Raw genomic sequence first — 16,474 nt, forward strand, 5'->3', positions numbered from 1 at the left:
GAGACGCGGGCCGGAGAGGAGACTTGGCGGGGGCGGGGGGGGATCAAAGCCCAAATACACGATCAAAGTGTTCGATATCACTCAGGCCCGATCGAAACATCCGCTGCTCCGTGTGTCTCCTTGTTTAAGTTCCCAGGAGGCGAACAGGCGCAGAAAGAGACGGCCGGAGCAGGGCATGTGTCCGCGGGACCCATCGATCAATAAGCGCTAATCAGCCTGTATTGGTTTGAACGCGCAGAGGCGAGGAGAGTGTGTGAGCGGATGACGTATCTAAGCTCGCGTGGGTGTTTCAGGAGGCGTCACACCCGGCGTTCATTGCGTCCACTTCCTCCTCTTCTTCTTCTTCTTCTTCCTCCTCCTCCTCCGCCGTCGTGTGAGTTTTACCGCAGCCGCGCTCTCGTGTGTTGCGCCGCTCATGACGCAACTCGCGGTAACGCCGGAGCGGACCAGAGGGCTCGATGCCCGCCGTACCCCCCACAAGCCCCCCTTCCCCTTTTATCACTCACAGAATGTGAGAGAGAGAGAGATCTGATTCTCTTTTTCTCACCTTCTATAGTTTCATGACTTACAAACTCGTTCCGCCATTTCCCCTTCTTCATTTGATATCTCATTTATTTGTTGACATGAGATGTGAGTTGTGTTTCATGATTGTGCAGCGTTGAGGTCAGTGTGATCATAACTGATGATAAGACCACAGTTCAAGAACATTCCCCCCGCCCCTCCCCCTCCTTCTCCTCGTCCTCCTCCTCCTCTTTCACACTCATTAAGAACCGATGGCCCACTTATCGATGAATGATGTGATTTGAGGATGCAAACTGTGGTCTGCAGTTCAAAATGTGGCGCAGAGGCAACATATGAGGGTCTGCAGGCTCCGGTCTGGGTCTAAACTAACGTGTGGTCCCTGTGTATGGAGTCCATATGGTGATGAAGAGTGGATCCATGTAGCCTGGAGAGCTGTGAGTCACGGAGCTCCTCTGGGGTCGCTGCAGACATTTTCAGCACCGCGGACAGCTACAGCACAAGCTCAGCTCCTTTTCAGAACCATGGACAGTTCCCTCAGCCTCATACTCCTCCGGTCAGAGGATTCTTTAGGTTTGTGAGGCTGCAGACATATTGGAATGTGATGAAGGCTTCTGCTCTTCTGTGTTTGTCACAGTTATGAAGCGTCTTACTTTAATAGTTTGGGAGCATTACAGTGACACTAAACTCCTCTTCAATTCTTTCTTGTGATCTCCTGTGGGAGCTTCACTCGAAAGCCCTGTGTGGATTCCAGATGCCACTCTGGGAGCCGCTGTCATAAAGCCGCCGCCGCCGCTGCCTCGCCGGTGTGATAGATGGTCACAGGAGCTGAAATTGAAAGTAGTGTTACGCGGAGGTTAAACAATCTCAAAGGATGTTAACGCACTTGAAAGAACACAGAGCAGGACGCCTCCAAACCCCATTTGTCTTGTGTGTTCATCAGGCTGATTTCAGGCCTCCCTCCCTCTTTTGTTCCTCTCTCCTCGCCCACCTGTCTGCTCGCGCCTCCTTATCTAACCTTCTTCGCCGCCTCGCCCGCTCGTTCCATCGGTCGTAACCTCCCCTCCCTCCGACTGGCCAAGGGGAAACCGACGACTTCGAAAGATTTGACTCTGAAGGAGCCACCGCAGGAGAGCGAGGAGGGTTAAAATGAGGACACGGCGAGTGGAAATCAAACGCCAAAGAGGTGCTAGCAGGGAAAAAAAGACTGGGACAATGAGAGAGGTTGGAGGGGGCTGAGGCAGAGCAGCGGTGGAGGGGGCGATGAGCACACACCAGCTGAGTGATAATTGGGGCCCTCTGTCTGCGTCTGAGCCTTTTCAGTGCCGGGTGATTTTCCTCTCTGTAGTAAATGGTCTGTTTGGAGGCTCATTTTCTCGTCAGACATCAAGCAGGCTCCAATTTCAACAACTTGCAATGTGTGCGTCTGTGTGCGCACACACACACACAAACATGCGCGTGCGTGAGCTTGGATGATCTGGAGAGTCGCCGCCCCCATTCACTCGAGGGGCGATTAGCTGAAAAGTGTTGACAAGCAGGTCATTAGCTCGCTCAAAAAGGGGGCCGCTGAGGGAGGTGTGTGTGTCTGTGTGTGAGTGTGTGTGTGAGTCGGTGCACGTGCACAGCCTTGAGATGGCGCAAATGATTCTTCCTCGCCACCCTCATCACCTCTTTCTCCTTTACCTCTTTCGTTGATCCTTCCATCCCGTCACCTCCCGTCCTCAGCCTCCGCCTCGCTGGTGATTCACGCTGTCATCTGTCTCCAGATGGCCACAGCTCTGTCACTGTGCTCTGTCACACTGATCACTATGGGTCACACACACACACACACACATAATCACACAATTACACTCACAACACACAAATTCATGCACACTTGCAGAGTCGGAAGAAATCACTTGCAAATGCATCCGTGCATGCTTGAGTAGACACTGACTCATGTTAGGCCTTCAAGCATGTACACACACACACACACACACACACACACACTTACAGACACACACACACACTCTGGCACACTCAAATCCAAAGACAAACTGGACCATCAAGTCATTACGAACTTATAGCCATTAGCATATTGTCTGAGTTTCTTGATTAAAGTGGTGCCTAATGAGATGATGAGCGACGTGCAGTTCGTTTTCAGTGAAATCCAATCGCTTATTCTGCTATTTTCTCATTATTAAACACTTAATGGTGGTTGAACTTAATAGAATTCGCATATTAGAACAGATTGTACCCATTAAATATCGGCTAACTCTCATCCAAACCGATGTGTCTGCACATTGGCACACACCTGCGGGAGACAGATAGGTGTGTGCGTTCTGCGGTACAGAAATTTGCTTTCATCCCCGTAACGTTGCATTCAAACCTTGCTGAGCTAGGCATTAGAAGGGCGGAATTCGACTTCAACCAAGCGTCGACTGATGCTTTAAAGAAATGCGGAAGTCCCTGTTGGCTCCATTTGAGACCTTTAATGGTGGACTGTTGGGGTTTTGCGTATTGCTCGTGGGCACGTGTGGTGTAGGTCTCAAAGGAGTGAAATTGGAACTTATCTCCTTTATCCCACAACCTGATTTTCCCAGCTTGTTGGGGGAGATGAAGAAAGCGCCGGCTCGCCCGCCTGCCTCAGAAGTAAGCCTCATATCCCACAGTGGAACGCCGTGTGTGCGTCAGTGCCACGCATGTGCAAAACAACATACAGGCACCGTCAATCTTCCCCCTGGATCAAGGTGAGATGCAGAAATAAGCCCACTGAACAGATTCTCGTTCCGCACTACCGGCAGCCGTTTGAGTTTGCTCCAGCTGCCGTAAATCCCTGCCAAGCGCGGGACAGAGGTGGACGTCCTGTCTGTCTAGTGTAGACACAAAGCGCCGCCAGGGTTCCTTTGAGCTTTTGTTAGTTATGCCGCTTTAATCAGATATCTGCGATCCTGCCCATCGACCCATATCTGAGATTAGATCTGCGGGCTGAAGGTATCGTGTCTTCGTCCTTGTCTCCTTCCGTTCCCGTCTCTGTCCTCAGTATAGACAATCTGTCAGAGGGGGTTTTCTGGAGGAAGAGGTCATCGTGCGAACAAAAGCGGGCTTGTGTTTGTGTGTGTGTGTGTCTGTGTGTGTGAAATCTAGGGGCATTCTAAACACAATCTTAGGCAACAATTAGTATCTTAATCGATCAGAGTTCATGAATGTAAACGAAAGAGAGATTGCAATGACATCACTGTTTTATGAGGAGTTTTCATCCGTGAGGATTTTGCTTTGTTTGGTATTTTTCTGTCTTTTAGTTTTTTTCTGTCTTTTTTCGCCTTTTTTGTCTTTTTTGTCCTTAATGTCTTTTTTTGGGTCTTTTTTGTCTTTTTCGTCTTTTGTCTTATTTGTCTTTTTTGTCTTTTCCAACTTTTAACGCCTACCGTACGTCTAACGTTGTTGCCACCACTTCTTTTGGTTGTGAAAGGTTTAGTTGCTCTTGTTTATCGTCATGGCGTTATAAATCCATTTTCCACAGGAAGGAGCAAATTTGTGTTTATGGGTCGTGATCAGAAACATAAGTACCGATTTTTTACATTAATCGTTTCACACTAGGCTTTGTCTTACTTTTCACATTTGAGTCTTTACTGGCAAACGTAGCATATCAGGGTGATTTTGTGCTTCGTTGCTGCTTGTGTCCTACCCGCGTGTGTATGTGAGTCTACTCTGATGCTCTATTGGCTCAAACCCTGGCAGACGTATTAATGATATTCAGAAACAAATAGAAAATTATCCTCTGTATTGATCTTTTATAGCTGGATAATGCAGAAATCAGCGTGTAATGCACTTCTGCTGCGAACGGAGTGCAGCTGTGTTTGATAACGTGCACTCCTGTTGCCAAAACGGACGCCTTGCCAATGTTTTCATCACAAAATTGTTACACGGAGCAAAAAAGAAAAGTAGAGCGAAGCAGCATTGATCATAATTTACACATGCATCATCAGCATACGACTCTGTAATCTGAGCGATGCTGCAGCGTGATGATGCAGCAGCGGCGTCGACATGAACTCACATCCATTATCCACGTTTATCGCGGCAGTGGTATGAAACCTAATCAGGGGTTCAGCTCTCAGTTGATAGGTTAAAGTGAGGCGTCGCTGATTGATCAAACCCACGTTCATCCGCCTCTTACTGATAGATGGAATAGGCCTGCAGGGACCAGCTTGACCCGACCTCTGCTGCAGGGCGTCCTCTAAGGGTTAAGATGCGTCTCTCACACAGTATCCGATGTCGGCCACCATCTGCTCACACAGACACACACACACGTATAGAACAAATGCGTCCACAATGATCTCGCAGAATTAACGCAGCACGAATCCTTCTGCTGCTGCTGGATTGGTGAATGTGTATTCATGGAGATTTGGGATTCAGGGAGTTTGAGTCCAGGCTACAGAATTTCATGGTTTTAAAGGTCATTTCCAACCAAACTAGGTCACTGACTTTGTGTTTTCTTGTAATAACAGCGTTTTGCAGATATTTGGCGTTCACTTGCACAGTCTGCGGGTGTTTCAATGGACGCTTATGGAGCCAGGACTTCCACAGCTGAGATATACATCTAGTACAAAAGGCCAAATGTATCTCATGGATACACAAATAGATCTCTGTTGTGAAATCTGGTCATTGAGTCTCTTTGAGGAGTGATTCATGTCTTGTGAGCCAAAATACATCACAGGTTCTAGCATAGATTGGCTAGTAAACCCAGGTTGGGTTGCCTGTGAGACCTGAACAGAGTGAAATGAGCTGATAATTGACTTTCACACATTAATGTCACACATTCAGTAATTGCACTTTTCTTCAATGAGACACGAGAAATGATGTAAGTGTGAATATCTGTGTGAATGAGACGTGTGTGTGTGTGTGTGTGTGTGTGTGTGTGTGTACGTACCTGCGCTGGTGCATGAATGATTATGTCTCTTCTGTTTACATGGGAAGTCGTACGATGATCCAGAGACGAACCTATCAAATTCACCTCGACCTGATGGTGGCGCTGTGGAGACCGATTTGACGTGTTAGCCTCAAACATATGAAGCTTGATTCCCAGAGCCTATATAGGCCACGGCCGTTTGCATCATTTCGTCAATAACCTGTTTGACTTCATCCTTGAGAAATGCAGCTGTGATTGAGGGATCACTCTGCCATAATGTGATTGATTGTGATTGATTAATTGATTAATCGTCACAGATCTTTCAGCTGAATCCTATTGCTCCCAATCATGTGTACGGCTGGACAATAGTAAATAATTGTCTTGATTAGTGCCCTGGATTTTCTTGTTGTCATGGAAACAACATACTATGTCTGTGACGGCAATGGTGATTGGGGTTTCAACCTCTTTTGTTTTCGACAACCGCCGTCACTGCTTTTACTTACGTCTTGTTCTCATCAATACACATACATGTAAGGCAAACACACACACATACACACAAAGGCTTCACTTGAATGGCGAGGGGTGGGGGCTTGTTAAAGACAAGAGCAGAATAAAGACAGAAAGGAAGAGAACATCCTCTGAATCCTGTATAGGCCAAGTGATGGGCTGAGCTTGCATGAGAGTTGTGCATCGGGTCGGGTGACGGGTCAGGCGTTCACCTCACCTGGTGATACTGCTGGTTATGGTTAAATATGACCAGCTGGTATGACCTGCTTGCCTGCCTTCCCCCATCACCTTCTCCTCTTCCTCTCTGTCTCAGAGAACACACGCTGCATTGTGTTCGCGTAGCGTTTTAGCGCGCAATTACTCCACCCAATGCTGTGGCAGGGTTGTAGGTGTGTGTGTGTGTGTGAATGTGTGTGTGTATTCGCTCCTGTGCCGTAGGCGTCAACAGATCCTTGAACAGTTCATCAAAAATGCCAGAGCCTTGGATGCGAATGCCACAACTGGGACACAAGTAATCCATGTGTTTCCTGTTCAGCCTGCAGGATTTGTTCTGAAAATCAATTTGCGATTATTGAAGCAACACATATTGTAATTACGATCGGAACTGTGATTATTTTTATCGTCGCGTGCTGCCTCGTCAGATAAAAAAGGTCCCGAGCCAACAAAGGATTCAAAGCGTATACTTGCTAGACTTTCGGGACTGCCCCCTAACTGGTAGCGAGGTAGCTAAAATGTGTAATGCCATACCGACACTTCAATCCCTGAAAAGTTCATCTGATCAGAGTTAAAGTTTATGTCTCATCCCTTCCAACCTTCAGTTCTGCACCTGTTCTCCACATTTTTCCGGCCCTCTCTTTGTTAATCCCGGAACATCGTTTAACGTTCACTCCAGCGGAAACCATTTGCGGTAGAGGGGGGGAGGGTGCGAGGGCTAAGTGCGAGCGGGGCCCCATCGCTCGTGCCTTCCGCTGCATTTGGCTGGTCTGTAATGGCAGACGTGTCGTCCCGGCCCCCCGGACATTAGCCTAATGTATGGAGGCGAACGGGATCGCTGAGCTCGGCCATTTCCATTTTAATGGCGGCCATCTAGAGGTTAATTTGGATATGATGCGGTCAAGGCGTGCGTTCGAGCTGACGTGCCGGGAGACAAATGGTGGTGCTGAGAGGATCTATGGGGCGGAAGGGTTTATCTTTCCACCAGGGAGGCCGTTACTGGCACACACACACACACACACACACAAACAGAGAACACATGGGCTGTTTGAAGTTTACTCGTGGGGTCGGTCGTAATGTGGCGGTAGAAAGCTGTGTTAGTCTATAAACCCTGAGGGAGGCACTTATTTGGTTGAGTATTATTCCATATTGGCTCCAGTGGGATCTTCACTTTGTGTGTCTGTGTGCGTGTGGAGTCTCGGCCCTCCCTCAAATTGTGTGTGATTGTTCTGGCTTTATTCCTTTGATATACACAGAATAAATCCACTTCAGTAATTTCTCGACGTCTCCGTTCGTCGTCTCAATCCATCTCTCGCGTTGCACTTTTCTCCGAGACGCAATCTTCCGTTGTTGACAAACGGCGCCTTGGGTGCCGCGGGTCAGCCGGGGAAGTGACAGCAGCCTCATTATCAGGAACTTTTTTCAGACATCAAACACTGAGTTTGATCCACTTCGGCTCCATTCATCTCTCACATCGACAGAAGAACTGAGGCATTTCTGTTCTTGACAGCGAGAACAGGATGATCTCTGTCTTTATCTTTTGTCCAAAGGCAAACTTGAACAGCGGAGAAGACGCAGAAGACGCAGAAGAAGTGGGTGTAAAGACAGAAAATGTCCAAAAAATAGATTTACGCTTCTGTGCTCCTGGTATTGTTTGTGTCTTTATGGTGTTGGACACGCTTTGTTAAACAGGAGTGTGTTAGTTATGATTTAAAACATTACAGATGGAGCCAAGCTACTCCTAAGTAGCTAACTACATTGAGGCTACTTTGTAAGCTCAGACTTCACACTGACTCCTGGTTGAAAATGGATTAATCGAAGGAGAAAGGAGGAAGCGTTGTGATGAATGTGTTTGTGTTGACTGCATTTCCCATACGGTTGATTGAGCTGACTGGCAATGGTGATGCATTCTGGGATACTTAGGTAGGTGTGTGTTTAAGTGTTTTGTGTGTATGTGTTTGGAATGGAGTTCAGCAGGATTTTTAACACTGCTCGTCATGAACGCACATGAAAAACTCCCACATGTAGCTGTGTAGCTTATCGCCCAGATACTCAGCTTCTGGACACACACACACACACACACACACTTTGGAGGACCTAGAACGAATGTACAAATTAAGCACCATCTTGCTGTGAATGTGTCAGTGTCCGTCTGTGACCTGAGTGGTGAAGGGCAGCGAGTCACAGGACACGAGTACAACACCTCTGACCTGACACTCTTCCTCTTCCTTTTTTCAACTCATTGACCCTCGCCCGCGGCTTCTCTTTTTCTCGTTGACCCTCTGACACACTCTCTGCCTCTCTCTCTCCTCATCTCAGCTTCCCGTCCGTTCTTCCTCATGCCCTCCTTTCCCATGTTCTTCCCATCAGTCTCTCCTCGCTCCACCCTGAGGGGTCGCCGCACCAATGGAGTGCGGCGCCGCAGTGGCCATCAATTCATCAAAATGTCACGACGCATGCCGCCTCGCCCCACCAAGGTCGCCCTATCTTCCCGCACTCCCAATTTGGCAGCAGAGGGGCGTAAGCGAGCGGACGACACACTTACAGACATCGGTTACAAGCAGAGTTAACACGAGCCAACGCAAACACGTGTGATACACACGCTGAACAACATAGCAAATCTGCTAAATTGATCAACTGGCTTATTTACAACCACTTCATATCCTGCACACGCTGAGTCAAGTGACCTCCAGGGTCTCACCAGGCCTGAAACAGCTCGGCCAGCAGTCTGTTTACAGGGCCTTCATCTCAATTTCATCATGCAAACAACCTCCGTCTCTCTGTCTCTCTCTCTCTCTCTCTCTCTCTCTTTCTCTCTCTCCCCTGTCTCTCTGTGATTCCTTTTTTTGCTCTTCCTGTCAAAGGACACAAATCCTTCTTTGGATCTCTCCTTCACAGTTTCCTTCCTCACATGATGCAGATTTCTCCTCTTCTTCAAGCTTTGCACTGGGTCTGGAACATTTGGTTTTAAATTTGGCTATTAGAGCTAACATAACTTGAAGTGAAAGGCTTTGGCATGCTTCTTCATCTTCTCCTTCTTCTTTTTTACCTCGGTCTAATTTGTATCTTTGGGTGACAATCACAATGATGTCCAGGCGCCTGTTCGCCTCTTTTCCTTTGTGGACTTTCTCTTTTCCTTTGTGGAGCTGGAGAGGAAACACGCTGTGTTTGTCAGTAAGCCACAAATCGTTCGCTCAAGGTGTTGCCTTTCCCCACTGATAACTGCACGGCACACAAAAGCCTCTGTGCCAGAACCTTCTTAAATGACTGGGTCCCAATGCAAATCAACCTCCGAGCTGTTGTAAATCAGCCTTTAATGTCCGCCGAAATCCTTTTCCGATGTGTGCATCTTCGTCCAATTCAATCTCAGCCATCCATTTTCCAGAGAGGATAAACATTTTTCTGGCCGCCGACGCCAGAATACAAAAAAACAGCCTCGCTAAAAGCTCCATCTTAGTCTTTTGGTCCAGATTGTGTGCGTCATTATCGATTTAAGAGTCGGTCACTTGGCTCAGGTGCTTCGCGCTCGAGCGTCGCGTTCAGCCGAGCTCTGGCAGACTTCTTATCCGTCATGGATTTTTGTGCTTTAGTTAATTGTGTCCATAAAACACGGCGACTGCTTGGCTCTCTGCTTGTTCCCTCATCATATCTCAATATGTACAGCGTAGCCCATCCGCCGGTGATATACTTTACGTCCTGTGATCATACGCAGTACTTTACGTTGCAGAAAACTTTGTCTAACGGTGTTGTGTCAGCCCTGTAACACTTTCATCTAATTGCTTACTGCAATGAAGGAAACTACTCAAATGTACACCACCCGCTTCTAATGTACCACAAAAATTGGACTTCGATCAAGTGAGGAATTTTATTGCATTTCTGTCAGTGCTAAAGTTTATTGGGGGGCAAACATGTAGAATATAGGCCCAACCTCCACATCCTCCATTTCCATGACCAAGAGGTCCACTGTGACCCCCATCAGGCCCCCATCAGGCCCCCATCAGGCCCCCATCAGGCCCATCAGGCGGTTATATATAAGGCATTGATTGACATTTATCTGATCCAGGCCCTAGATGAAGGCGATGATGAGGAGGTTATTGATCGGGCTCTGTGTATGAAAATCAGGTAGGAGAGGCGGATGTGGAGATTCTACCTGGATATTAGTATCGACCTGAAGTTAATGGCGAAGGCGAATTGCTCAATCTAATGAACCGTCTACTGACGATCGCTTGCGGCTCGATCTGTTTTTGTCCTTCTCTCCTGTTTACGGGGTTTTAGTCAGAGGACTGAGAACAGGAAGTGGAGAAACGACAGCTCGCGGCGCCACGCTCGGTTATTTTCAACGTTCTGGACCACATGGGGTCGACAGTCAGACGCAGTTAGATGCAGTTTTACAGTTTTACAGGCGTGGTGGAGACATTTACCTTTGTTTGAATGTGTTTCAGATTGTTTAAGCATGCATGGATTAACATATAGACACAGCCACAGCAAAGTTACTAAGACTTTAAACTGAAGTCAGTTTGAACTAGACTCCACTGTTAGCGTGGCTAATGCTTCTGCGTTAAACCTTCATGTTGCCTGCTCACTTAGACACGAAAGTGGCCGGGCAACATTTACCTAATCATGAAGCTACACAATAAGCTAAACATTAAGCCAGTCATTTAGCTAAACATATACCTAGACATTTAGCTAGCTATTAAGGTAGACATTTGGCTAGTAATTGAGCTCGTCACATTAAGCCAAACTGGACATTTAGCGAAACATTGAGCTAGTCATTTGGTTCTAGCAAGCTGGAGAAAATATCTAACTGGGTTTGATGATGATGACTTTAAAATGTGTGTTGTATTTAGTGTAAACTTTGAATTAAACTGCTTTGGTAGTCGTGTTAATTTTCACGTTCAGCAGTCAGACATTTGCAAAAAATGGCGGTAACATGATGAGGAAAGGCTCAATTTCCAAGAAGGGACACAGTGATGCTGCCTGCGATATTTTAAAGCTCATATACGGTTTGACATCTGTTTCTTTGCTAAGTAGCCGTAGAATAAGCGGTGTTAAGTCTTGTCAGCAGGTAATAAACGTTGAATTGAAGCCGTCCTGAGACTTTAACGACTACATCACGTTTTATTAATGTAAATGTCACTTCACTCCCCCGTCTTTCATTGAAATTCGTTGTAAATCTGTCAGATCTCCACAGCAAACGTAGAGCTGAACTCTCCGTGCGCCCACGAGCTAAAGTGAGTTCAGGTCACAGGGGCTGGAGTGCATTAGCATCTTCTGGATGACTATGAGCGAGCGGCGTTGACGGAGGCGTTTTGATGGATTGACTGTAGCTACAGACGCTGTTATCCTCCACCTTCTCCGCTCGTCTCCTCTCCAAAAAGCCATCGCGCTGCCGTTTTGCCGAGTTACCCAGAACAAAAGGCTAATATCGGTGTTGTGTGATTTGTGTGGGTTGGCTTTTGTTCTTCCAGCTCCGCCCCAGCGTTCCCCAAACAACCTGACATGGCCCCTCAAATCTTAAAAGCCAGTTATTGCTGTGAAAACAAATGCTTAGGTTGATCCTGTCCGTGCTTAATTGACTGCCATGTGTCTCCCCCTACACACACACACACACACACACATTCTTCTGCTTTCTGGGCAAACAACAATTGAATCAGGTTTTATGAAGTGTTTGTTTAGAGGGAATGGAAATTGCTTGGGCTCGTCTTCGTTCTTGGGGCCTGATTACCTGCAAATCCCTGCTGCCTGTCAGGTGAGAGGCACTTTTTCACGTATGGAAACTTTTAAATGTGGGATTGTTTACCCATCAGAGTGCAAAGATTATCCACGAATTTGAATGTTTCACAAGCTTTGGACGAGGGATCCAAGTATCCTCAGAGGGATTCAACCAAAGCTCCCGATTTCTGTTTTTTAATATGCTTTTGTACGGCGATGTGCTGCGTTGATTTGCCATTTATTCATTCATGATTATGGATATAAGTAAACAAAACCCAAAAATGATATCTAGTCTGTGAGTTGCATTGTTTGTGTTGTTGAATAATGCAGGTTATGCAGATAGCAGATGTCCTCCAATTACAATCGCCTAATTACATTTTAATCAGGCCGCATTATGATTCAGGTCTGCTGCGGCGGCGGTGAACAAAAGGAAAATATGCAACATTTGTATAAATTGGATGTACTCCTGTCGAACGTGTTTGTCTTTCATCAGGCTGCTATTGTCGGCTTATGATTTGACCGCGACTGGAGACTGAAACCAGTTTACAGCAGGGTGAGGGGGTGGGAACACACATGAGATCTACCCACATCTGTCAGTCAGGTTGTTTTGTGTTGTCAGATTTGAAAAACAATACAACACTGCATGTATTTGTGTATACTGGCCCTGTACATGCTGCATCTTGAGCGTAATATACAATTTTGCATCAAGGAATCACTGTGATGTTAAAACTAGCAATAAAGTATTTGATTTTAGCCTATTCAAGCAATCAAACTTTACAAATTCAAGTTAGATATGCCTGAAACGCCTTTTCATTCTGTTAATGTCTTTTGGGTTTGTTGTCATTTACTCCAGGCCTGTAAACGTGAAACGATGCCTCAGTGATAGAGTTTCCAGAGCTAGTTTGAAGGATTTGGTCAAAGTCGTTCAGCCTGGCGATCCACGGCCACACCAATTCACACACACACACACACACACACACACACACACACACACACACACATTACAGCCTCAGCCCACTTTGTACTGATGGATGGACACACACACACACACACACACACACACACACACACACAGTTAAAATTCCAGATGGAGTGCACTAGATCACAAGTGGCTGTTAACAAATATGCAAAAGATGAGTGTGATTAATGTGGTGTGTGTGTGTGTGTGTGTGTGTGTGTGTGTGTGTGTGTGAGGGTAGCGGTGGTAGTTGGAGAGCAGTGGTGAGGTTTGGCCAAATCAACCAAAATTAATGGTGTGGCCACTCCTCCCCCTCCTCCTCTTGTCTCCTCTTCTTGTTCCTAAAGTGGTGAAAGGGTCCGTGAGTGAACAAGTGTGTGATGAAGGGGTTTGGCAGTGTGTATGTGTGTGTGTGTGTGCCTGCTGCACTCCGTAGGTGATAATGGATGTTGCAGCGCAACTGTGGGTGTGAGTGTGTTTTTACCAGTTTAATGTTCTGTAAAAGCTGAAAATGTCTCGAAAAACTCTGCACCATTTTAAAATTTTGCTAACATGTCTTCTTCTGATTCTTCTCTTTGCAGCTCAGAACTGCAGTTACACACTACACAGTCCCAATGGGACGATAGAGAGCCCCGGCTACCCGTACGGTTACCCCAACTATGCCAACTGTACGTGGGTGATCGTGGCGGCGGAACACAACCGGATACAGCTGGTGTTTCAGGGCTTCGCCTTGGAGGAGGACTTTGACATCCTGTCTGTGTACGACGGACCCCCCAGCCCGGGGAACCTGCGGACACGGTAACCACCGCCCACATCACTCTGTGTCTGTGTTTGTGTGTGTGTATGTTTTTGAACTCGCGGGTTCTTCTTCTTCTCCATTTTCTGGCTTTTTTGGACCATAATACATCCCTATGTGCAGGAAGTTCTCCTGGTTCTGGTGGTCAACCCTGTTTTCTGATAGTAGTTACAGTTTTTGTTTGCTAGAAATGTGTTTTTCAGGTATCTTCTGCCTTCAAACGGACTCAGCTCTGCTTAATTGGCTGTACCAGTGTGTAAACAAATGGTGGCTTCAAAGGATTTGAGCTTTAGGTTCATTCAGGTACAGAAACCATTCAAACATTTGTCAGGCCTTCACACTTCAATCTCTCAGGCACTTTCTAGTTCTATAATTGATACATGGCGAAGGTAAAACAGTGGAGATAATTCTGTTTCCGGAGAATCTGGCACTTACCGCGTCCTCGTAACATTTCACAGCAGTTGTTAAGGCGCCTTTACTTATTTCTCTTAGAAGAAACTGTGCAAAAGTTTAGAAATAAGTGCAGCAACTTGAAAACTGCAGGTTGTGACAGTTAAAATGAGGTTATGCAACATTTAAGCAGAGTTCCTCATAGTTCAAATCCAGTTTTGGTATAATCCTCGCGTCCTGTATGTAAGTGTAGAAGGTTCCTGTTCTCAGTAATCCTCCTCCCTCCTTCCTCCTCCTCCTCTTCTTCATGCTGGCCCTGCAGCTTAAGGACTCCAGTGGATATTTTCCACAGTTCCACTATTTTCTGAGCAGTAGTTACCTTTTGTCTTTGGGTGGGATTATGTTAATTGCAAACACACACACACACAAACAACACCCTGATCAAATAGCCTGAGTTGGATTCAACCTCTTGTTTCAGTAAACTCCAACTACTGAAGCTCAGGTTCAGTAATGCTGAAATGCATATTTATGGAAAATGGAGGCTTGTGGATTTACATGAATAAGGGTTATCAAACACGGTGACAGGTCCTTCAACCGGAACATGATGTTCCATTAAAAAGGCTCTATTGTGAAATGTTCCCTATGTTTTCATGCACAGTAAGAACACTGACCCACCTCTATTTCAGTCCTGTACCACCATTGTGCACGCTGAGTGAAAACACATACCACACAAACGTTGAATTTAATAGATTCACCGTGTGCACGCCGCTCACTGGATCAAAGTGTTTTGGAGATGTTTGCAAAATACACAACTTTTAATCAGTGGGGGATTATGGGAGTAAACAGTTTTAGGCCGAAGTAAGATTTTAAGATCTGAACTTCTATTTTGCATTGATGTGATGAAAGCGTTGCTGGTGGTTCGATATGCAGACGTGTGGTCTTATCACACGCCACCGTATGAGATAACTGCACACAGGAGGTTTTACATGTCTGATCATCCGTCACCGTCTCCTTCACGTTTTGTTGTTATTGCAAATTGTTCAAAACAAATATCACACAAGAGCCGGGGGAGACGAAGAAGACGAGTTTTCTTAAGGGCCGCTCTGCCGATGAGACGGTTTCGAGTCTCCGACGACCTCTCTGGTTTCGCCCCGCATGTCGATATCTGGCTTTTCTTCCTGTCTCCCTCGCCGTTCTTCTCATTCTGTGCCAGCGGTGCCCTCGCCGCATCGCCCCGCAGAAAAGCGAATGAAAGAGAGAAAAAAATCCATTATGGATCGCTGTTGTGCCGCTCTCCTCAGCCTTTCTCCTGCGTGGACCTCTGGGCCTTGTTGTATATTGATGCGGCGGGGAATAGCGCCCCACTCACTTGGTCTAAATGCCTTGAAAATAACAACTGAGAGGGAAAGAAAATGAATTTTAAAAAAGGAAAGCGAGAGAATGAGGAAGAGGTAGGGATGAAGAAGAAGGTGAGGACTACACAGGGAGAAGCAGGCAGCGAAGCCGCCTCACGCATTTATCTGCGGTGTGTTTGACCGCAGTTGTTTGCCTCTTCAAAGGAGGCGTTTTGTAAAAGTGAGACTTGGAGTCTGACAGGACACGTGTGTGTGTTTGTGTGTGTCTGCGTCTGTACATAACACACACACGCACACGCACACATATGCAACTCATCCCTCTCCTTGCTCTCATCTCCGGCTCGTGTCAAAAGTAATTTTCTCTCCATCTCTCTCATTCTTCCTCCTCCATTTTCTCTCCCCCTCCCTTCATTCCCTCCTAACCTCCTTTTTAATATCTCATCTCTTTGTGTCTCTTTCATGTGTACTTCACTGCTATATCTGCATTCCTCTGCTTATCATCAAAAATGGATGATTTAATCATTTAATTTTTAAACTTTCTCCTTGATGTTTTTTATATGAAACCTGCAATTCTCTTATTTTTCATTAATTCATCCCAATAACCTAAAATAATACTTTGCAATAAGTTGAGCTATGAATGCGTGGATGCGTTTCTGACTGTAGATGTGTGTGTGTGTGTGTGAGAAGATTGTGTGTATCGTGCTGCAGCAGATGCTTTGTGAGTCACATTGAGTCCTTTGGAAATGCAGATGAGTCTCCGTGTTGCCGCGGCGCTTCATTAAACATTTGATCTCAACTGACACCTGAGAAAGGAGGAGGAAGTCCATGGGAATTTCAGCAGTTTGAATTGTAAAAAAGCGGAAACAAAGCTCAGTGTGACGTGTGTGTGTGTGTGTCTGTGTGTGTGTCTCTGTGTGATGGATGGTAAACACAAGCTGCTGGTGGGATTTAATTGCAGTCATTTCCAGTGATGGTGAGTGATTAAAAGGTCAACTACCTCTCATTCCCTCAGTGTAAATGAAACTCACTCACTCACAAGCCGGATGTAAACACGGACCAAGTGTGGATGCATCAGATGAACTCAAATCATGTAACAATTCTCCTGACTGTAGATCTTGAGACGGATCCTGATCACG

The 16,474-nt window shown here is 46.3% G+C and overlaps 1 protein-coding gene across 1 annotated transcript in view; it reads left to right on the top strand.

Annotated features, from left to right (window-relative positions):
- csmd2 (CUB and Sushi multiple domains 2) overlaps positions 1-16,474 on the top strand; it is a 189,818-nt gene that overhangs the window by 1,776 nt on the left and 171,568 nt on the right. Inside the window, exon 2 of the mRNA XM_076149883.1 lies at positions 13,379-13,595. Within this exon, the coding sequence (XP_076005998.1) occupies positions 13,379-13,595 (217 nt within the window). The remainder of the gene's footprint in view (positions 1-13,378; positions 13,596-16,474) is intronic.

The sequence above is a fragment of the Genypterus blacodes genome, unplaced genomic scaffold, assembly GCF_046128005.1.
Source record: "Genypterus blacodes isolate CSIRO-AG114 ecotype Tasmania unplaced genomic scaffold, CSIRO-AGI_Gbla_v1 ptg000048l_1, whole genome shotgun sequence".
Taxonomy (NCBI): domain Eukaryota; kingdom Metazoa; phylum Chordata; class Actinopteri; order Ophidiiformes; family Ophidiidae; genus Genypterus; species Genypterus blacodes.